At 41.2% G+C, this 22,527-nt stretch overlaps 2 protein-coding genes and 1 pseudogene across 4 annotated transcripts in view; all 3 read left to right on the top strand.

Moving 5' to 3' along the window:
• Positions 1–7,809, top strand: part of topaz1 (testis and ovary specific TOPAZ 1) — a 106,108-nt gene extending 98,299 nt beyond the window's left edge. For all 3 annotated transcript variants that reach the window (XM_089122823.1, XM_089122824.1, XM_089122825.1), the window contains exons 17-19: positions 4,364–4,567; positions 4,915–5,092; positions 6,950–7,809. In XM_089122823.1, the coding sequence (XP_088978949.1) occupies positions 4,364–4,567; positions 4,915–5,092; positions 6,950–7,160 (593 nt within the window). In that variant the 3' untranslated portion in view covers positions 7,161–7,809. The remainder of the gene's footprint in view (positions 1–4,363; positions 4,568–4,914; positions 5,093–6,949) is intronic.
• Positions 7,810–11,607: 3,798 nt separating this feature from the next.
• On the top strand, positions 11,608–13,231 carry LOC148970919 (uncharacterized; annotated as a pseudogene).
• Positions 13,232–16,092: 2,861 nt separating this feature from the next.
• Positions 16,093–20,958, top strand: LOC148970918 (fucolectin-6). Its single transcript, XM_089123041.1, is given in 6 exon segments — positions 16,093–16,144; positions 18,960–19,242; positions 19,335–19,350; positions 19,352–19,481; positions 19,563–19,887; positions 20,568–20,958. Coding segments are annotated over 6 exon segments (951 nt in total). The 3' UTR covers positions 20,713–20,958.
• The last annotated feature ends 1,569 nt before the right edge of the window (positions 20,959–22,527 follow it).

Below are 22,527 nucleotides of genomic sequence, written 5' to 3'. Positions count from 1 at the left end.
AAATCAGGTTATGTGTGTGTCGCTCACGAGCCCTCACTCTAACAGACACACGAACAGACCGGCGCTGCTCGCGCGTCATAGATGTTCATAAAGCGCTCCCCGTTCACACGGGTCGTCTCATTCAAAACAGCCAACTGTTGTTAGTGAGCCGCCGCACATTGAATACTCATATGAGTCAGGCTGCGAATGTAAGTTACGTGCCCGCCCCAGCGCGCTCACGCTTACTAAATAAACGCCTCACCTCCGGCTCCACGTAGCCTACTCTCTACATTCCCAGCACATAGTGGATGCATAACGCAAACCCAGTCAAATGTTTGACTGCAGTATATTTTTGCACAAGAATCTCTCAAAAGTGGATGAGTAAATAACATTGCACTTTGTATCCTGAATGCAGTATTTTTTATTATTATATTATTTTGCTCTGCTCTTTTTATTCAAACCACAAGCTAATTTATGTTAAAGGTAAAAGTGCACTTTTTCTTTCACATTGATCACTTCATTTACCAGATATCAAGGTTTGGAATTGGGATCCACTTGAATATTTTAAAGTGTGCTCGTTTACATTTTGTATATCATAAGTGGTAGTTGAAGAGGTTGTATTGCTTAGTGTTGTTCAGTACAGACTAGAGTGTTAATTTATTCCATACACATTGATGTTCTTTCTACTGTGACATTCTGTTTATGCTCATAAAAAAAATAAAACATATTTTTGGGATGAAATAGCAGTCTCTTTCTGCACAAAACATGTACCGAAACCGAACCGAGACCGTGGCCCAAAAACCGAGGTACGGACCGTACCGTGGGCTATCTGTACCGTTGCACCCCTACTTTCGCGGCTCGCGCAGTCGCGCACCGTCTTCACACGGACGCGCGCTTCAAACTATCGCCGTTGCAGAGACCTCTGGATTGTGTTGCTAATAACTTGCAATGTATAACTATCAGACCGGCCCTCGCGGCCTCGAAACACCACCGGCCCACCGGGAAAAGATCCGACTCTCCTGATTGCCACTCCGCTACTGACAGGCGGCCACTGCATCACGTGTGCTCGCGCATGCAGCCTTCTCGCGGTAGTAGGGACGTTAAGCAACAGCCTCTGTGGAACGGCAACGGCATTCTGTCGGTCAACCCTTCTCTTACTTTTTAAAATCACTTTCTTTTTGTATTTAGTCTTATGATTAAATTATCCCCTATGCCGTTCTCTTTACTGTTGCTTAGTGATGTTTGCGCTCTTTAGCTACGGCAGTTAACTGTTTACTTTCGGCTGCCGTTGCCGTTCTATCAACAGCTGTTGCTTAAAGTCCCTAGTGTTTGTCTCATGACAGCTGCAGCTTCTTTGCTGCGTGCGTGAGGAGAAACATAGACGTTCACAGGGAGAGACTGGAAGCGTGCGTGGCACACACCAACATGAAATACATCTCTTACAAATCTGGGTCGCGGTCATTCATAAAAGTATCGATACTAATAAATTTAGGTATCGTGAGGTTTTTAATTTCCGAGTATCGCGATACTTTTGAAGTATTGGTGCACCGTGCAACACTAACACAGACCAAATCCCTACATTCACATAGGACACTAGCAAATAGGAGCTCCCATCAAGGCTGAAGAGAGTCTGAGCGGCTTATTATCAGTTAAGTGTACCAAAATATAATGGTAAAACATTCACTCGTTTGGGAGAAAAACAGATAACATTTGCTTCCCAGAAAGCAAATATAATAGAAAGAATACATTTTAATACAACAATTAAAGTTCAATATAGCAATGCTCAATATAGCTTGACCATCTGTACAGAGAAGTATCATAAGTGTTGGACATGTGTGTTCACGACGCCTTTAGGATCCACAAACATTTCTCCTGAGACCAGAGAAAGAGACAAATGGCCTTGTGCACCTAAAAGAAGCTGGTGACGTGCATGTACATCAGCATGCATTTAAGTATATGATTTCACAAGCAAAAGCACAAAGAATACATTTATGTCAATAAATGATTAAGTAACAATGAATATACTTAATTATTGATTTTATAAAATAAATACATAATCATTCAAAAGGATATTATGATATATATGCTGAAGAGGCAAGGGATTTTGACCACCCCTTCAGGTGTTTGTAAGGTTATTCCTTGTAAAACAGCACTATGTTTAATTTTGTTAAACAGCACTTTCTTAAAGCAGTACTATGTAGTTTTTTCAACCTTTATAATATTTTTCCAAAACCCTTGAGAAATGGTACATCGACTTACAATAGGTTGAATGACAGGTCTGCCATAGCCTGACGTGGTCTGTATCGCTTTTACTGGCACTCTGTAACTTCGGGGAGCGGGTAGAAACCCAAGCACAAAAAGAACTACAAAATTCGACTGCTTTACGGCATACATCACTTCCCCCATTTCCTCAAATTCCGAAGCGAGAGCCCAACGAGCGTTTTTTTTTTTTTTTTTTTTACTTCTGTATGCCTCTATTTACTGCAGAAGCAGCAAGTAAAACCAAATGTGAAGTGCGTCAGAAACAGCACGTGGGGGATCAGTTTACTGTTGGTAATGTGTTGTCTAGCTTCGCCCCTCGCTGCATCCAATGTAGACTGCATTGCTTTCTTTTGAGGGCGCTTAAGACACTCAAGCATCCCCGTAGAGCCAGGGCGGGCAGCCCACGCCAACTCGAGACGTAAAAGTACACTGATTACTGAGTCTCGTAGGGGCTACATTCTTGCAAGTAAATAATACATGATTAGACAAACAAAATAGTCGGTCAGGATAACTATCCTATGTCTGCAGGCTGATAGTCATGTTTGTTAATTATTTTTGTGGTGAAAGTGTCTTGCCTCAGGCTATAATGCAAATCAATTTTTCAAATTTGCAGATTCATGGTAGCTTGATATTATAATATTGACGACATGGCTATTATCTACCAACAAACATTGAACTGACTTAGCATATCCATTATGTAAAACAGTAACCTAACGTTACTATAAAGACGCTGGCTTGTAAATGTGAGCTACGTGATCTTTTGACGTTTGAAAAAAATAAAGCCCATGACCCTATATTCATAAGACATGCTGAAATATATGCCAATGTACCTGGGATGAAGACATTTCACACGCAACACTGGCAGTCTGACCAAGATGTGAGAACTCCTTCCTTCTGCAGAGTTCGGGGGTATCGCTTGTCAACAAATGCACACTTATATTGCTTAAGCCTTGTTCACACTACATGATTTTAAAACGTCGGGCTGAACTGTGCGGTTCACACTACATGACTTGCTCTCAGTGAAATCAAGAGTGTTCAAGTTGTTAACTGTTCACACCACACAACACAACGTGATTGATCTACAACAAGAGGTAACTCACTACACGAGTTGACAACGCACTGCATAGAGATACAACCACGATCGGATGATAAGAGCAAATCATTTGTGACTCAATGAGAGCTGTTTCAGTACTATGTTACGGTCTAAATCCTGAAAATAATCAAATAAATAACAAGTTGACAACAACTCTGTCACCCAACGATTCTATCTTGTCTACAAACCATGTAGACAAGATAGAATTTAGTTTTGTCACGAAAAAAACACGCAATAAATAAATAAATATTGCGCCAATACCCAGCGAAGAAGAGAACACAACACGTGAATATTGACGTCAGACAGAAACTAGTGCTGCACACTGTTTGCTCGACGATCTGCTCTGAGGGAAAAAATGCAAAAAAAGAGAGAAAAACTAAGATTTACCTGGTGTCCTCAACCCATGCGTTGCTATGATTGGCTGTACTCATGACATCACTGAGTTTGAGTCGCGCGACTGCTCTGGATATCTAGCATGCTAGATATTTTTCTGGGCTCGGAGACGCGTCTGCGAGCGTTTTCGCTGCGTTGTTGGCTCTTTCATACTAACAGATTGGCAAGCGTTCATCGTCCGCTAATCCCCCGCGATAACACCCTGACCTGTCGGCGACTCAACGATTTGCAAATCGGGCATAAATCGGGCTTAAAATCATTTAGTGTGAACTTGGCTTTAGTGTAACCATGACAGATTTTACGACAGTACTAGAAGACAATACTGTTTCCCAACTGTAGGGGGACCCCGAGAGCAAAATTTCAAAAATAACATAATTCTGCTTTAAAAATATTGTAAAAACAAATACATTTATTCTTGCTAATGAAAATGTTTCATAATCACTTTTTATACAAGTAACAAGATTTTATGTTCAGAGAAATTAACTTAATCAGCAAGGACGCATTGAATTATGTATTTGTGTGTGTGAAGAGGCATTCATTGTAGTTTAGCCTATTACAGTTATGCTGATTAATTAATTGAATTTAATGAATTGCATATATTAATATTTTTCCTGACAATTCAACTTTATTTCACAGATGGTGTGCAGATCAATGACTATACTGAAATGTTCAGTGTTCATCTGCGCTTGTGTGTGATAAAGCAGACATTACCTGTTGCAGCAGATATTGTTGAGTTCATGCTAATACATGGTATGGTGCCTGAAACTCTTCAGCTACAGAATCTCATCCATAAACTGGGCAAGCAGAACAACTGGAGCCGTGCCAGGGCCCTTTTTAAACGTGAGTCACATAACTCCTCAATATCTCAAATTCAACTGAATTTAGGGTTTTAAAGGCCTCAATATACTCGCAGCGATGTTCTTTGTTTAGGAGTACAAAGTAGTTCAAAATATCTTTGCAGTGGTTTACTGTTAGCAATCATCCTGACCCATTTGTTTGAAATTATGTCACACCACTTCATTCTTCTATTTCGCTTGAAGTATATCGGGGACTAATAGATTCAGTTTTTTTGGGGGGGGGGGTCTTGCATTTGACGTTTAGAAGCCCACCCACGTTTAAATACTACAGTGCTCAGCAAGTCACTAATTCACTGCATATACTGTATAATGTTTGTGTATGTGTTCCAGGTGCTCGGTCAGCAGGGTTTTACACTGCAGTGGTGTGCGAAAGAGACAGCCTGTTTCTGCCGTGTAGTCTCACCGAAATTGAGATGACGCTGGCCTTTGAGATGTTCATCACCTTTATTAATACCAACCTACTGGCCCCTGCTGGATCCTCTCAGTCACTTCTAATTACACTGAGACGGTATGTGTGTTTGTGTGTGTGTGAGAGAGAGAGAGAGAGAGAGAGAGAGAGAGAGAGAGATAGAACCATCTTAAAAGTTCGAAGGCAAAACTACAGATTTGTTTTTGCTTATAAATGGTGTTGGGTATTGTTTGAGTTTTAGCAATTGCATTTCTGATTCTGCTTAACGAGTCCCAGTTTCCATTCTAACAAGGTAAAAACAAATTAAGTCAAACATTTAGACATCAAACATATATGAAGTCAATATTTCTTTCTTTCGCAAATCAGCCGCCTACAGAACACTTACACAAGGAACTTTTGGCTGTAGTTTTAACAAAAATACCTCAGGGAAACAACTAGCCCAACTAATATAAATTTCAAACATTATTAAAGACGTATAAACAGTCAGTAATAAAATAAGAATAAATAAACATTATCAATAGCACAAATAAGTGTTTTTCAGGTATGTCTAGTATTCAGGTACAGAAATTGAAATCAAATGTAAAATAACACTACGTAGTCTTCACTTTATAAATCAAATATAGATAAATCCTTATTAAAGTTACAGAAGTTATTCAAGAGCTTCAGATGCGTGTGCACAGAAAACAGTGCATGATTGCTGAATTAAGTTCTTTTTCACATCCTTCTGAATAGTTTAGATTCAAATTAAAGGGTTAGTTCACCCAAAAATGAAAATTAAGTCATTAATTACTCACCCCTATGCTGTTCCAACCCCGTAAGACCTTCGTTCATCTTCGGAACACAAATAAAGATATTTTTGATTGAATCTGAGAGCTGGATCAGTCCTACATAGAATGCCTAAGGGACTGGCTCTTGACGGCCCATAAAGTCATTAAAGAAAAGGTTTAAATATTCAATGTGCCTACAGAGGCTAAATTATAAGTTTATCAAGCGACGAGACTACTTTTTGTGCGAAAAAAACATAAATAACGACTTAATTCCACTATTCTATTACTTCCTTATGGGCGCATGCGCGAGAACTGAGACGAGGACGTTCTCATTCGTCTACTTCTTGTTACCGGCTGCTCACCGCTTAGGAGTTTTACCGCCACCTACCGTATAAAATGATGATCCATATATAAGGCGCTCCGGATTATAAGGAACACTGTCGTTTTTTGAGAAGACTAAAGGCTTTTAAGTGCACCTAATAGTGCGAAAAATACGCAAATTGAAAAGCGTATGTACAGCGCGCATCTTCCTCTTCTTGTAAACAGAAAGTTTTGCGCTTCCAGCTATATCAGCACATCATCTTATACGGTAGGGGGCGGTAAAACTCCTAAGCGGTGAGCAGCCGGTAACAAGAAGTAGACGAATGAGAAGGTCCTCGTCTCAGTTCTCGCGCATGCGCCCATAAGGAACTAATGGAATAGTGGAATAAATTCGTTATTTATGTTTTTTTCGCACAAAAAGTAGTCTCGTTGCTTGATAAACTTATAATTGAGCCGCTGTAGGCACATTGAATAAACCTTTTCTTTAATGACTTTATGGGCCGTCAAGAGCCAGTCCCTTAGGCAGTCTATGTAGGACTGATCTAGCTCTCAGATTCAATCAAAAATATCTTTATTTGTGTTCCGAAGATGAACGAAGGTCTTACGGGGTTGGAACAGCATGGGGGTGAGTAATTAATGACTTAATTTTTATTTTTGGGTGAACTAACCCTTTAAAATGTGCCTACGGAAATCAATACGCAGAATCTAAATTGTAATTTTATGCCAAGTATCTGATTCCTGACCTAAAGTATCTAATTACAGAATTGGAATTGATTTTTTTTAATATTATTTTTATTCCCAACCCCATTTGTAAGTGCTTGAATGTTGTTTGGTCATGATTTGTGAGTATGTAAGTTGTTTGGTTTAGGCATGCTGGTGTCGAGGATGTAACGGAGAGTGTGTACTTGGCGGCCGGTTGTCGTCTCCTCTCTGCGGCTCTCATACCAAACCCCAAATTGAGCATCCGCTACACAGCTGTCAATCAAAGCCAAGAGCAACTGTTTCAACTGGACCGTGGGTCTGCCCACAAATGGTTTTTACAGAATGAGCGGTGGGCACAAGAGATTTGGGCAAGCTAGCACACACACACATGCTTGTAAACAGTCCCAGATGTAACAAATGTCTCAAAGTCTGGTCAAAGTTTAATTCATGTTTTGGACTGTTGAAACTGAGACTTTTTGAAACTGGTTGCACATTTTTTTTTTTTTGTTGTGGTTGTTTATATATTTTGTTGTTTAAAATGTTGTAAAACAAGACTGTTTTGTTTTGAGTAAAAAGATAAACAAAGTTTTCATAATATTTAGTTTCATGTTCTTAACAATTAAAAAAATCCTGGAACTTTCAAGAAATCTAGAGATTTACATCTGAGGCTACAAACTCCTGTGAGAAAAAAATTAAATAAAATTGGCCCAAATATAAACAAATTTTCTAAAATAGTGTTGCCATTGTGAATATTTCCATTATTTTCTACTAAAAACTTGACAAAACAGTTTTTGAAAGTTACTTTCACTGTTACCGTTTGTCTTGCCAATTAGAAACTGTCAAATACATTTTGTGATTAGTGTAAATCATATGACCGCAGTAGCTCTGAAAAGCACTTGTGTACAATAATATGAAAGACATTCCATCATTGGATACAATTTTTTTCTTGTTCTGTGATGTGCACGTCTAAGTTTGTTCAGTTTAACTGAAAAAAGTATTACAAATAAATTGAAAATTAATACAATACCAATCTAAAGTCGTTTGCTTTTTATAATATTTTGCATATAACATTTTTACATGCAGCCAAATCAATGTTTATTTTGTTTTTCAAAATCTTAAATGAGAATATGTTGCTGTATTTGATGACCCTTTTGTGTCTGTGGACAAGTGAAACTTTTCTTTCTTTTTGCTGTCAATACAATGTTCACAAAAATGAGTCGTAAAAATGGGTGTCAAATATGTAAAGACAGTAAATAGGAAACATTTTTTGTGTGAAATCATACTGTAAATGCATAAACAAATTATTTAATTTAATTCAAAAATTAAAAAAAGTCATTCATTTTAGCTCACTATTAACACATTTATATTCAAAAGTAACTTCTCCACTCTTTTTTCACTTCAAAAATAATGAATGGGGTAAACTGTAGGGAAAAGTATATTCGAAGTTCATTGTCTAATTTAGTCTATTTCTGTCTAGTTTTTGCTTCTTTAACTCAAAATCCTTGCACCAAAAGTCAAGTCAAGTCACATTTATTTATATAGCGCTTTTCACAATACAGATTGTATCAAAGCAGCTTCACAGTGATAACATGAAAGTAGCACAACACAGATCAACAACATTGCTAAACACTAAATAACCCCAACTGAGCAAGCTCAAAGCAAGGCGACAGTGGCAAGGAACCAAACTCCATCAGATTGGATGGAGAAAAAACCTTGGGAGAACCCAGGCTCAGTCGGGGGCCAGTTCTCCTCTGGCTTACATTCATATTGTTTAAATATAAATATTAAATATAAATATTGTTTATGAATCAAACGGCGCCATAACATATCGCAGGCGTTGAGTCGTCTCATCACAGGCGTTGAGTCGTCTCATCACAGGCGTTGGGGCATCCGAAATCCCCGTGAGAGGCTGGACACAAAACTGGACCTGACGAACGCCATTTTTCTCGGCTTTTTCATTCGGTCTTTTCATTTTTCTCATTTTTCAAAAGCTGCGAATTCCGAGCTCAGAGCCCTCCCCCCGGACAGCACGCCAAATAAGCATTATACTTTAATCCCTTTAATTGTATGTAAGTGTGAACTCGCGAAATGATGTTTTATTAACAAAGTTCGGGAGAAGCACGTTCAGGAAATTAACACGGGTGGAGAGCACTCAGCAATCATAACTAAATGATGTTTCATTAACAAGTTCGGGAGAAGCACGTTCAGGTAATTAACACGGGTGGAGAGCACTCAGCAATCATGATTAAAGCATGTATATAGAGACTCAGCAGTAGGGCTGGGCGATATATCGAATATGTACGATGTATCGTTATATTTTTTGAAACGATATGGAATGAGGCAATACCGTTTATATCGATGCAGTAGTTTGATATGAGCACATCTGAAAAATAGCGGAGGTTGCAGTGTGAGCTGCTGCAGTGAAAGTAGCTAGGCTACGTAGTACAATTTGTCCTAAACATGACACAAGCTTATATTAATTGCGTCAAAATCACTTTGATATAGTTAACAAGTTTAAGGCAGCTTGCCACCCTGTCAAATGCTCTGACAGACACTGTTGCTGACTGGCAGATATACTCGCGCTGTTTAATGCGTTTGAGATGTGGTGCTTTCCTCAGTGCTCAACTTACATTTCACATATTCTCCATCTGTAAATGTTAGAAAGTAAAGCAAATATGTCCATTTCACAACAAATATGTCCATGTCAGAAGAGGACGAGCTTCTGCAAGTGAATCTCCGCAAAAATTCATGCTTCCTTGAACGAGCGCCGGCGCGCGCATGCGCGTGAATAGTACTACGTAGTACGCAATAATTCTGACTAAAATAAACATATTGCTAAAATTTTTGTTGTTGGAGAAAATAAATGTGCCATATGTGGAATTTTAAACCTACAAGTATATATTTTTAATGAAAGTGAAAGTGATTATAATGGGGTAATCAAATGCAGGCTAATATAATTAGTTTGTGCTTTTGTTTTTTTTTTATTTTCATTTTTAGTTTAGCTTTTAGTCAATATAAAAACAAAAGCTTTTTGCACATAATATATTGCATAGCCTATATTATATTTGTTTCCATATCCTTCAATATCAACATTGTTTGTAGGATATCATTGGGCCGAATGTGAATATACTGTATATATATATATTATGATTATGTTATGATATGATTTTTTGGCCATATCGCCCAGCCCTACTCAGCAGTCTCACCTCATTTCTCTGACAGTCTAGCAGCATCTCTCCTCCACCCCTTCTCCACTCTTCTAGTCCTAAACCACTTTACATACGGGGGGGGAGTACTCTGGGTTCGGGCCGAATTCCGAGCTCGGAGCCCTCCCCCCGGACAGCTCGCCAAATACGCATTATACTTTAATCCCTTTAATTGTATGTAAGTGTGAACTCGTGAAACTATGTTTTACTTCTGATATAAACATTTTGATTAAATATGCCATTCTCATTAATGGAGTTAAACACTTAAACTACATGAAATTATTACTGAGAAGTTAGGCTACAAAAAATTATATTCAATAAATAGAAATAGACCTATTTGTTGTGGATGCAATGCTTTTTAACATTTTTCCTCTGGCATGCTGTGTTTAAATGTTTTAACTGATAGCTAATAGAAGATTGTATGAGAAAATTGTTTCGTGCAAATAATGCACAACCATGCCTATCTGTTTCCATTAAAATATAAATCAATTAAAAATACTTTTGGCCAGTGGAAAAGATTGAGAAAAACTTTCTCTGAAATGTATTTAACACTATTTGATTTATTAATTCAAAAACAAGGCAAGGATAGGCTACTAAAAAAAAAATGTTTGTAATAATGTGACGGCACATCCGCATTTCATAATTTCCTAACGTCTGTACTACCGTTAAACTTGGTATCACGTGGATGAATAATCATATGCAAATGATATGCAGATGAGGATATGCATAGTAAAACTAGGCGTTGTAATCTCCATATGGTTATTTCGGGGAGGAGACACATGTGCGCACAATCTCCCGCTGACTGGGATATATAAAATGAATTCTGCGCAGGTTCTGGCGTACGAACAGTTTTATAAATCTGAAAACTTTTGAACGTACGCAAATTCTGCCTTATGTGCGTACGCACACTTTAAGGATGAAATCTACGCAAAGTTTTATACATTAGGCCCCTGGTCTTTTCACAGTCATAGCTATCCGGTCAAAGAAAACGCATATAGTGGCGTTTATGTTGCATAGTGTGTTCTGTAGACTTGCTATTTATTTATTATCTTTTACACTGTAGTGCAGGGGTTCCCAACCTTTTTTGTGCCAGGGACCGGCATATTCATAAAAAAAATTCCAGGGACCAGTTGTTAATTTGAATGCCTCAATTTTAAGATGCATCGTTTGGATTCGGAACATATCACTGTGCAAAACAGTAACAGCCTATAATTTATTTGCATATAATGAACTAGGTGGCAATAAAGGCTCCTTGCATACCATTACCAATCTTTTTAAACTTTCAGAACGGTTCACAAAATGTTTCTCTTTTCTCCCATTCAATTAGGTCTACTTAAAAATCAACTCACATAACACTCACTCACTAGCATGTGCATTGAAACCCCACTCCCGGCCGCCCCCTAAATTCACATAAGCATTCAATAAGGATTATGCATTAGCATGCATTGTGTATTATCATGCAATTTATATGCGAAAATTAGTTTTTACGTGCATTTGATACGCAGAAAGCTTAATAATTGGTCAGAATTATGTCTGACCCATTCCAAATGTTTTCCGATATATGGTGACACAAGCACTGATGGACCAAAGAGCGCACATTTCGACATGATTGGTTTTGGCCAATCAAATTGAATCAGTAGTCACTTCACGTGCGATCAGTTTTTTGTGCGTTTTCCACACTGGCAGCGCGAAATCTAGCCGAAGTCATGGAGCGCAACTTTATGAAGCCGGGGGAAGACACCAAACTTGTCGATAAAGGCATAAAGAATAAATGGCGCTGGTCTTGGATAGAAGAGGTGGGTAGAGACGAAAAGCCCTTTGGAAGCTGGTGTCAAAAACTCCGGCAACCAGGAGCATGTTTCTGCACTTTGTGTGCAAGGAAAATATTATATGGAACTAGCGGGAAAAAAGTGCTGCCACGGCACGAGTTAGACCCTAGTCTAAAAGCAGCTGTCCGAGCGATTCAACACACCTCACGTTTGCCGGGGGCAACAGCCACAGCAGATATCCGACCCTCAATGACCGATCGTGTGGCTGATTTAAAAATTCGCTTGTGCTCCTTCATTGCCGAGTTCGATCTGTCATTTACAATCGCTCATCCACTCGTCACTCTGTGTCAGAAATTAGCGGAGGATAAACTCGCCCTAACGCATCTGTCTGTTTCGAGGCAGCTATCTCATTACACACGGCATCTCGCCAGAATTTAAAAGAAATCTGTCCGACAAGCTTAAGAATAGCATGTTTTCACTTAATATTGATGAGGCCACTGACAAAAGCATGGATAGAATTCTAAATGTACTGGTCCGATTTTATGACGAGGATGCAGGCAGTGTGAAAACACAGCACCTTGCAAGCAAAAAGGTTAATGTTGCAAATGCCTCAGAACTGATGCTGCAACTAAAAGATGTCCTGCAATCATATGGGCTGGAGTGGAGACAAGTCACTAGCATTCTTCTGGACAATTGTGCTGTGATGAGGGGAAAGAAATCTGGGCTTGAAACGTTAGCAAGGAAGGAGAACCCTAATCTCCTGGATATATCAGGAGACACTGTTCACATGGTGTCCAATACTGCTAAGGCCCTTATGGGACCCTTTGGCTCAGATGTGGAAGATTTTTGCTCTGATATTTATTATGATATAGAGAAATCACCTAAACAGAAGGAGATTTTTGCACAGTTTCAAAGTTTTCTCCACCTCCCCCCGAAGAGCTTGATAAGGCCCATCAGTAACAGATTCATTCAAATGCTCGAGGTATGCAACAGGATGACTGAGCTCCTGGATGTGCTCGTGGTGCACTACTATCATGCGCTGGATCCGAAAGAAGAACACAAATACAGGTAATGCAAATCATTTTAACAACAACAAATTTAGTGTCTTGTTTGTTTTAGCCCTTGTGGGATGTAGACCTAATTATGCACCATATTTTATTAGTTTAGAATGGTTAGTTGTTATTCAGGAAGTAGTCCATTTTAATGCAGATATTACGGTGTGTATACATTTATTTACATAGTGTGTGTGTGTGTGTGTGTGTGTGCTACAGAAGGCTTCTGTATCAAGTGTTTGAGAGACATGAGCTCTCAGTTGAGGAAAAGGCCAGGATACAAGTACTTCAGAAAGAGCAGGCAGTAGCATCCCGAACAGGAACACAGGTTAACCGAGATCGAAAGGCACGAATCTCTGTGCTCATTACAGAGTTTCAAAGAATGAAGGTCATGATCGACATATTCAGAGGTATTTTATGACTAGGCAAAGTCATTGCAACACAAATGTAAGAGTAAAAGTTACATTTTAAGTTAATAAGTGGTTGCAGTCCACTGACATATCTGGCAAATGAATCAAGTCATTTTATACATGATACTAAATGAAACAGGCAGGTCGTTTCTACAGCAACAATAACCAAATTAATGAGAATATCACCAACTGTGGAGTACTGTAATACTGTGAAGAACTGTGTAACAAGGTAACAATGGGCCTCATTTACCAATATGTGAATGTTCTTAACCGTGTTCTTAAGAAGGTCCTACGGAAACTCTGAGGCAGATTCAAAAAGGTATTGAACTGTAAATGAGTCGTCATATAAAGTAGCTAGCATAAAAAGTGAAAAAGTGTTCTTAACCTCTAGCGGAAGTGATGGTTGCCGCCACCGCAGGTGGCAGCGAACTCAAACCTGCCTCGTCCCGTCCAGGAGCCACACGTGCAGCCTCCAGAGATCGGGACGAGGGTGCCACAGAGTGCCCCTTCTCTGAGTGAGTAGATCTTGTCTCAGAGGAATAGGCCAAGGAGGTGCTGTCGCGAGGAGCATGAGTTCGGAGAACCACGTCTTGGTGGGCAAATAGGGGGCAACCAGCAAGACCTGCCTCGGTCAAGGAATAAAACTGGGCACAGTGGGATGAGTCCCAGGAGGCGAACAGATCTATCTGTGCCTCCCCGAACTGGTCCCAAATCAGCTGGACCGTCTGGGGATGGAGTCGCCAGATAGGGCGGACCCGTGACAGCTCGTCGGCTGCCAGGTTCCGGTCTCCTGGAATGTATACTGCACGAAGGGACCTCAGGTGCTTCTGACTCCATAGCAAGAGGTGGCAGGCGAGCTGCGACAACCGGCGTGAGCGTAGACCCCCTGGTGGTTGATGTACGCTACTGCAGTGGTGTTGTCTGAACGGACAAGTACGTGTTGACCCCTGAGCAGTGCTCGAAAGCGGTGCAGGGCCAGGCGTACTGCCAGCAGCTAGAGGCAATTGATGTGCATGAGGCGCTGGGGTCCTGTCCAGGAACCCACGGAGAACTGTCGAAGACAATTCAGCAGTGAGTGCGCGCGCTCGTTCGTGAGCTGCGCGGACATGGCGACCGAGTCTATCTCCATGCCGAGAAAAGAGATCCTCTGCACGGGGCAAAGTTTGCTCTTTTACCGGTTGACCCGAAGGCCCAGACGGGCTAGGTGCCAGAGCACCAGGTCTCTGTGTTCGCAAACCTGTTCTCGAGAGTGTGCCAGTATCAGCCAGTCGTCGAGATAGTTCAGGATGCGAACCCCGTGTTCGCGAAGGGAAACAAGGGCTGCCACGATGATCTTCGTGAAGACGCGAGGGGACAGAGCTTACCCGAATGGGAGAACCGCGTACTGATATGCCTGGCCCTCAAAAGCAAACCGAAGAAACGGTCTGTGTCGAGGCAAAATGGAGACATGAAAGTATGCGTCCTTCAGGTCGATCGCTGCAAACCAATCCTGAAGCCGAACGCATTCGAAAATGCGTTTGGCTGTGAGCATTTTGAACGGTAGTCGATGGAGAGTACGGTTCAAAATGCGCAGATCCAGTTACCCCGCACGGATGCACAGTCGAAGCCCGCTCCCCGACAGAAGAGACCAGGGAGTGGCATAGTTGAGGGACGACACACGCTCCCTTCCGCACCCTCAGAGACAGAGAGGAATGAGCGGGTCGACGCACTGGGACGTCGAGCGCACCCATTCCTGTCTGTGTGCTCAGTGATGATGTCAAGTCTTTCTTTAACCAACTCAGGGTGCTGCCCACCCGTGGGTGAGCAGCGGGGAGCTGAGAACAAAAGATTCTCCCCCGGCCCTTCACCGGGGGAAGCAGGGGGCCTGCTACTACCTCCTGGGAAACACTCGACTTCATCACTGAGCAGCCCGTCTCAGGAACGTCGCTTAGCCTGGCGTTTAGCGGGGCGTGCGGCCTGAGGGGGCTGTGACGCCTGCCTGCGGCCTCCTCCGCGCCGCGACCCGGATGAAGGCTGCTGCTGGGGCCGCGTGGGAGGGAGGGGAGCCGCAGGGGGGCGTCCTCGGCAGCGAGCAGGAGGAGGCGTCTGCACCGAAGGCTGGGTGGAGGCAGCAGCTGGCCGTCGGGGCAGAATATGTTTGATCACCTCCGTCTGCTTCTGGGCAGTCGAGAACTGCTGGGCAAAGTCCTCGACTGCACCGCCGAAAAGGCCAACCTGGGAGAGCGGGGCGTCGAGCAGACGAGTCCGCTCGGCTTCCCGTGTGTCTGCCAGGTTAAGCCAGAGATGGCGCTCCTGGACCAGGCTAGTGGCCATCACCTGACCAATGGAGTGAGCGGCCACTTTCGTCGCCCAGAGGGCAAGGTCGGTGGCGGCTCGCAATTCATTAAAGGCCGTTTGGTCAGTCCCCCCCTCGTGCATATCTCTGAGCAGTTTGGCTTGGAAAACCTGCAAAGTGCTCATCGCATGCAGGGCGGAGGCCGCCTGTCCCACCGCTCTATAGGAACGCGCCGCCATAGCAGACGAGAACCTACAGGCTTTGGATGGGTGCTTAGGAGGACCACGTGAGGAGGCGCTCTGTGGACACAGCTGCATCACAACAGAACGCTCCACCGGGGGCATCCCAGTGTACCCACGGGCGGCCCCACCGTCAAGGGGAGGAAAGGCGGGGGAGGCTAGAGCGCGCTCTCGGGAGGACAAAGGAGCCTTCCAAGTGCGCGTCAGCTCCGCATGCAGCTCGGGGAAAAAAGATATTGGGGTCGGCTATGGCCTTGCGGCGGCAGCCTTACCCAAAAACCAATTATCCATCCGTGAGAGATCGGGGCAGGGCGGAGGGTTCCACTCTTACCCGATACTCACGGCGGCCCGAGATAGCATGGCCGTTAACTCGGGATCAGACACGGGCAACGGTGGCACTCCCGAGGGAGGCAACGCAGCCACATCCTCACTTCCCGAGGAATCAAGCCCGCCTTGTGATGCTGCGATTGACATCGCATCATCCTCTGGAGCGCCGAACGAAACAAACGGTACCTGCGAAGAGGCAGACGGCTGAATCGAATCGGCGCTCGCTGGCTCTAACACTGGAGGGGGGGGTGTGGCCCGAGGAACTATCGTCGGGGCTTTGTTCCACACCGTCACCGTCAGATCACCCTGTCCGCGAGTCGAAGAGCTTCTCGTGGAAGAAGCAGATCGAGTAGCGGAGACGGGGACTCTCACTTTAGTCAGATCATTGAGTCTAGATCTCAGTGTAGAGATGGTCATGTTCCCACAGAAGGAACATGAGTCATCCACGAACGCTGCTGCAGCATGCTGAATGCCCACACAAAGCAGCGATCGCGACCATCAGAAAATGACATGAATCGACCGCACCCAGAAGAACACCGGCGAGACATCTTGAAAAAGGCGTGCCACGTGCAGCACTTTCAATGAGAGGAGGAAATTCACTCTTTCAGCGCTGAGGCGACCAGGGAGAAGCGCAAAGTCTGGCAGACCACTGCTCAGATCGCAGGCGATGCAGAATCTCGCTGGGTACCGTCGTCACACCAACACTGAAGAGGACGCTCGTCTCGAAGAGTCTTGAATCAGTGAGAATGGCTTTAGGAGTGAAGAGGTCTCTTGGCTCCGAAGCGAAAACATACTGCGGTTGCGTTCATTTCCTCCTTTTATACCCACTGCGTGGGGCGGAGATACGCTATGCAAATTCTGCAGCCCCAAGGCATTTTCATGCCATTGGCTCGTTTTTAAATACTCGAAGAGGATTGGCTTTCTATGCGAAATCCCCATTCTCCGTCACTTCTGACGTAACTCGAAGTGACTACGAAAGGGAACTTTAGTTGTAATTTAATTTCACAACACTGTTGTTGTTAGTGTGTCCTATTGGGTTATTTAATTTCACAACACCGTTGTTGTTGTTGGTGTGTCCTATTGGGTAATTTCATTTCACAACACTGTTGTTATAAGTGTGTCACATTGGGTAATCAAAACTTATACGCCTGTGGTCTTCATGCCCACTTGAGCACTTGGGCCAAATATAGGATGCAATATACTTAATGCAAGTAGATAAGTGGTCATGTGCAAAGACCATCAAAGTGTGAGTATTGAGACTGTGTGTATTTTAATTCATGAAAAAATTAGGACATTAGGAGTACTTTCTTAAAGTGACAGGACTTATCTGTGTTCTACATGGGCACATGACCAAACTGTGGGAGTCAGAATTTTTGCTGGTTGGTAGGGGACAGTGATGCGCGGGTCAATGTATAAACAACCCGCAACCGACCAACGTTTTCAACTACCCGCCCGCAACTCGGACCGCAAAAAAAAACATTGTACCCGACCCGCTTCCTGACCGCATTTTTTTAAAGTAGTAAATGCTCATCGGAGCGTTATTGGGCCATATAGACGTGTAACAACACAGCATCGCAAGAAGACGTAGGCCTACACATAACAAAGGCAAAGCCAGCACTTTGGTCATCATCTTTCATTATTTCAGCAAATGTCTCCCACACTTTTACTCTTTCTATTTGTGTGTTTGCGGAGCTTCCACTCCCCAGTCTTCACCTTTTCTCTTGCCGCCTCCATCTCTCTGCAGACTGTAGTGATCATCGTAGACACGGCCGGTTCGTGAACGAATCGTTCTTTTGAACCGGTTCTTTTTAGTGAACCGGTCGAACCAGTACACTCGAACTGAATCGTTCTGGCGTCTTGCGTCAGTGCTGATCCACAAGTTACTAAAGTTACTCACTTTCAGACATGCCTGACAGTCGCCTCCGAATCGAAATAAATCAATATCCTGAATTATATTTTACTCCAGTAACTCCAACAGTTCACTGAACCGAGACATGTTGCTGCCACTGTTGAGAGAAGTGATGAGCACGAGCAGCTGATACTGCGTATACCGAACGCACAGGCACAGCGGTTCTCGAATCACTAGTATAGAACCGAGAACTGTTTAGACTGAGCTCGTGTGTTATCTTCGTGCCAGTTATTCAGCCAATAATGTGTAGGGCTGTATATTTCATCAAAAACTGTGTCTAGTACTATATACAAATGTTTAATTGGCATCTTTTTTTCAAACGACCCGACCGACCGCGACCCGAATATCATTAAAAACATTTTTGGATGACCCGTAACTGCGGGTAACCGCGGGTGACCGCGGGTAACCGCGGGTGACCGCAGGCACCCGCTCATTTCGGATCAACCCGCGCATCACTGGTAGGGGATCAAATACCTATTTCCCTCGATCAAATGCTAATCAATTTACAACCTTTATATAATGTTTTTCTGGAATATTTTGATTGATATTCTGTCTCTATCCGTTAAAATAAACCTACCATAAAAATGATAGACCCTTCATTTCTTTGTAAGTGGGTGAACTTCCAAAATCAGCAGGGGATCAAATAATGATTTCCCCCACTGTATATAAATAAAGGTGACTTGACTTGACTTTACTTATGAGCCTGTCCTTTTTAGTGATCAAAAACATACTAATGACTCTTATGAGGCAGTTTTTAGAGGTATACAATTTCTTGCATATATTAGCAAAGAGGGCATTAAAAATAAAAAGCTACCCAAATGATTCATTATCAAATTCAGAAATCTTTGAAACACTGCCCTAATTATTGTCCTGAGTCCATTGTTGTGACTTACTGTACTTCACATACTTCTGCCACGGAATCCACTCAATATTAATATATATAGTTTGTTGTAGTTATGTAATCAGTTCTCTGCTGTCATCATTTACAGGAAATATTGCATTGAGAAGTGAGATCCACCAGTCCATTGACTTGTCGAACAGCAACACCGCTGCCAATGCTGTTGATGGAAACCGAGCAACAAATTTAGCAAATAATTCCTGCACTTACATAACTGCAAAAAGAGACCCCTGGTGGAGAGTTACCCTGCAACAGCCTTACAAAATTGTCATGGTTGCCATCACCAACCGAGGTGATTGTTGTGCTGATAGGATCAATGGAGCTGAGATTCGTATTGGGAACAGCCTTGACAACGACGGCAATGACAATCGAATGTAAGAGAATTGTTAAGATGTTGCTCAAAACATTAAAAAAAAAAGATGTTTTCCAGTTTGTGAGATCATCAAGCATTTTTAAATTTCTTTAGGGCTGCAAAAGTGTATTTTTATGCAGGCTGGGGAAACGCAGAAGTTAAAGTTCAGCCCCTTAGATGGACAGTATGTTAATGTGCTTTTACCAGGAGTGAACCGCATTCTGACAGTATGTGAGGTAGAGGTGTACGCAGTCTCTGAAGGTAAAATGTGATGACATCACATGTGATGTTTGACTGTGTTTTACAGCACTGTCTAACTGTTCATACTTTATTATTTCTCAGACATGGTTGCAATGATGCCGTCCGAGAGGATAAACGTGGCCCCAAATGGACGAGCCACCCAGTCCAGTGTGAATCAAGCTATTACAGCATGCCTGAGTCTTGCACAAAATGCCATTGATGGGAACCGGCAATATGACCTATTCAAAGGCTCTGGCACCCAAACAACTACTGAAAGTGATCCCTGGTGGAGACTGGATCTGATGAAGAGATATACAATTACGTCAGTGGCTCTTACCAATCGTGGTGACTGCTGCGCTGAGCAACTGAATGGAGTGGTCATTCACATTGGAGATTCACTAGAGTCTGAGGGCCGGGCAAACCCAGTGTAAGGCGTTCTGTCATTACATGCATAATAGACCTTGTAAAGATAATATATGTTTTATTATTGTCATTATTAGTAAGCAAATTTACATGAGAAAGTGTGCTATGTGTTCAGACCAACAGCATGTGATACATTTGCTAAATTAACAACTTTGTATGGTGTTTATATATATATATATATATATATATATATATATATATATATATGTATATATATATATATATATATGACGAGTTCAGATGCAAAAGCCTCTAAATGCCATTTGAAATTTTCTTCTTTAATGATGATTTTTATCAAGCTTGTATATTTAAGTTCAGTAATTTCACTTAAATGGCAATGATAATTACCTATTAATTGTTATTTAAGTGAAATTACTGAACTTAAATATACAAGTTTGATAAAAATCATCATTAAAGAAGAAAATATATAATATAATAATATATAATATATATATATATATATATATATATATATATATATATATATATATATATCATGTTTTAATTTTTAGTTTAAATAAGTGTGGTAGGTAAGAAATGACAGTGTATGTGACTTTCAGAGTCACATACACTGCACTGTAAATCAAATTTGTGGACAGAAACTTTTGCATTATATACATACAGTATGATATTTAAGGCATCGTTTTGTTTCTACTCTCTTCCTTAACTTTCACTCTTACCCAGGTGTTTTAAAGTGTCATTCATCCCTGCGGGAGCGTTCCGGTGTGGCAGTGCTCTTCAAGGCCGTTATGTGACTATGGCTCTTCCTGGGGAAAACAGGACTCTGAGCTTGTGTGAAGTGGAAGTGTTCGGGGTTCCAACAGAATAATGCATAATGCAGTTGTTGTTGTTTTTTTTGTTTTTTTAGCAAGAACATACCGACCCACCTTATGCCTTTATTGCCCCCAAATAATGTTTGTAACATATCCCTTTTACAAATATTTGCATGAGAAATAAAATCATTGTCTTCAATGCTCAGTAACACATCAAAATAATATTTCTTACATTTATTTTACACAAAGTTAAAAAGTTAAAGTTAATATGAATGTGAAATGTTATTCTTATCAGCTTGTTTTAATAAATAGTGTGCATTCATAGCAGCCACTTGATGTCACTATTGCTTTAACTTCACTTGAAGGAAATCTTAAGCAACTTCCTTAAAATTGAAATTGTGCAATTACAAAATACTATGCAAAGACAGCTGCTTGATTTTTCTCATCTTGAACTGAGAGTTAAACCCCGCTTTGCAGATTCCAAACTAAATCTAACACAATAGACACCACTAAATCAAAAGTGAACATTTCTTTGAAGATCATTATTGATAACGGTGCAAGATATGTGTTCAAAACCATGCTGACGTCTGGGATCAATCATTGTTATATTGTAAACAGGAATCAGCCTGTTTCTTTTCCACAGTCAATTGAAAATGACATGTTTTCATCATGTTAATTGAATTTGGAGTAGCTGCATGCTTTGAAACTAGTCTGGCAAGAAAACCTGTTGTGATAAAGGTTATAAAAATATGAATCTGATTATTTTAATATCACTAAAAGATATCTCGGAAAGCACAGCGTAACGTTCTACAGTTTGACAATCACCTTTGAAATGTACTGCATTGTTAAAGATGCCAAATGTTAATTGTACCAGTTGAGAAAATGAAACTCATATGCTATATAAAAATATGCTAGTATTAGTGGTCAAGTCACCTTTATTTATATAGCGATTTTTATAATACAGATTATTTCGAAGCAGCTTTATAGTGATAACAGAAAAATAATGCAACAAAGTTTGTAGCAGCTCTAGAATAAATTAGTGTCATTGTCCAGCTTAAGTTCAGTGTTGATTCATTTCTGTTGTAAAAAAGTTATTAATTTAGTTCATTTATCTTTACAACCGCTCTAGAGAAAACAGTGATGTCATCGTCCAGCTCAGTGTAATTCTCATACATGGCATCAATGCAGGCAGATCAAAAATATTGTTGAATACATAATATACATTTTCAGATCCACATAGACAGATTGAAGTTAAACTCCAATCACTTAAAAAGACTGAAGAAGTCAAAGATGGTCATTAGAAAAATGCTTGTGCTGTCCGTCAAAACTGTTATCTTGCTCTACTGTAAAATTGACTAATGTGTCTGAAAAGTATTAACATCCATGATGTTCTATATTTTGACAAAAAAAAAAACTTTCCAGTGACTCACAATTTTGTTACATGCATAATCTGGACAAAATCATGTACAGTATGTTGAATCATTAGTTTTTACTCATTTTTCCTAGAAGAGAAATAACTTTTCATAATGTGTATTTGATAAAAGTTTTTTGTTTTTACTATGGCACTAGTATATAAATGGGTTCAAAAGACATGGACTAAAAGACACAAAAATCTAATTTTGATGATAATCTAAAAGAAGAAGTGAACAGGAACATGATAACCATCCAAACCTTGACACAAACACAATCACAGACTATAAGGGCTTTCTGACCCCCAGTGTAGGAAAATAAATCCCAGTATCAAAGACAGGAACCATATTGATTCGGCAAGAGCTCCAGATGTATAATCCAGCGAAATACTGAAAGAGTAATTGAGTCTCTCTTCTTCATGGATTTATCTGACTGGGTCAATTTGCACTCTGCCTGATCAG

This window comes from Pimephales promelas, chromosome 18, assembly GCF_988280905.1.
Source record: "Pimephales promelas chromosome 18, fPimPro1.hap1.1, whole genome shotgun sequence".
In the NCBI taxonomy this organism is placed as follows: domain Eukaryota; kingdom Metazoa; phylum Chordata; class Actinopteri; order Cypriniformes; family Leuciscidae; genus Pimephales; species Pimephales promelas.
Note: the sequence above shows the minus strand (reverse complement) of the source record. Positions and strands in the feature narration are given on the sequence as shown.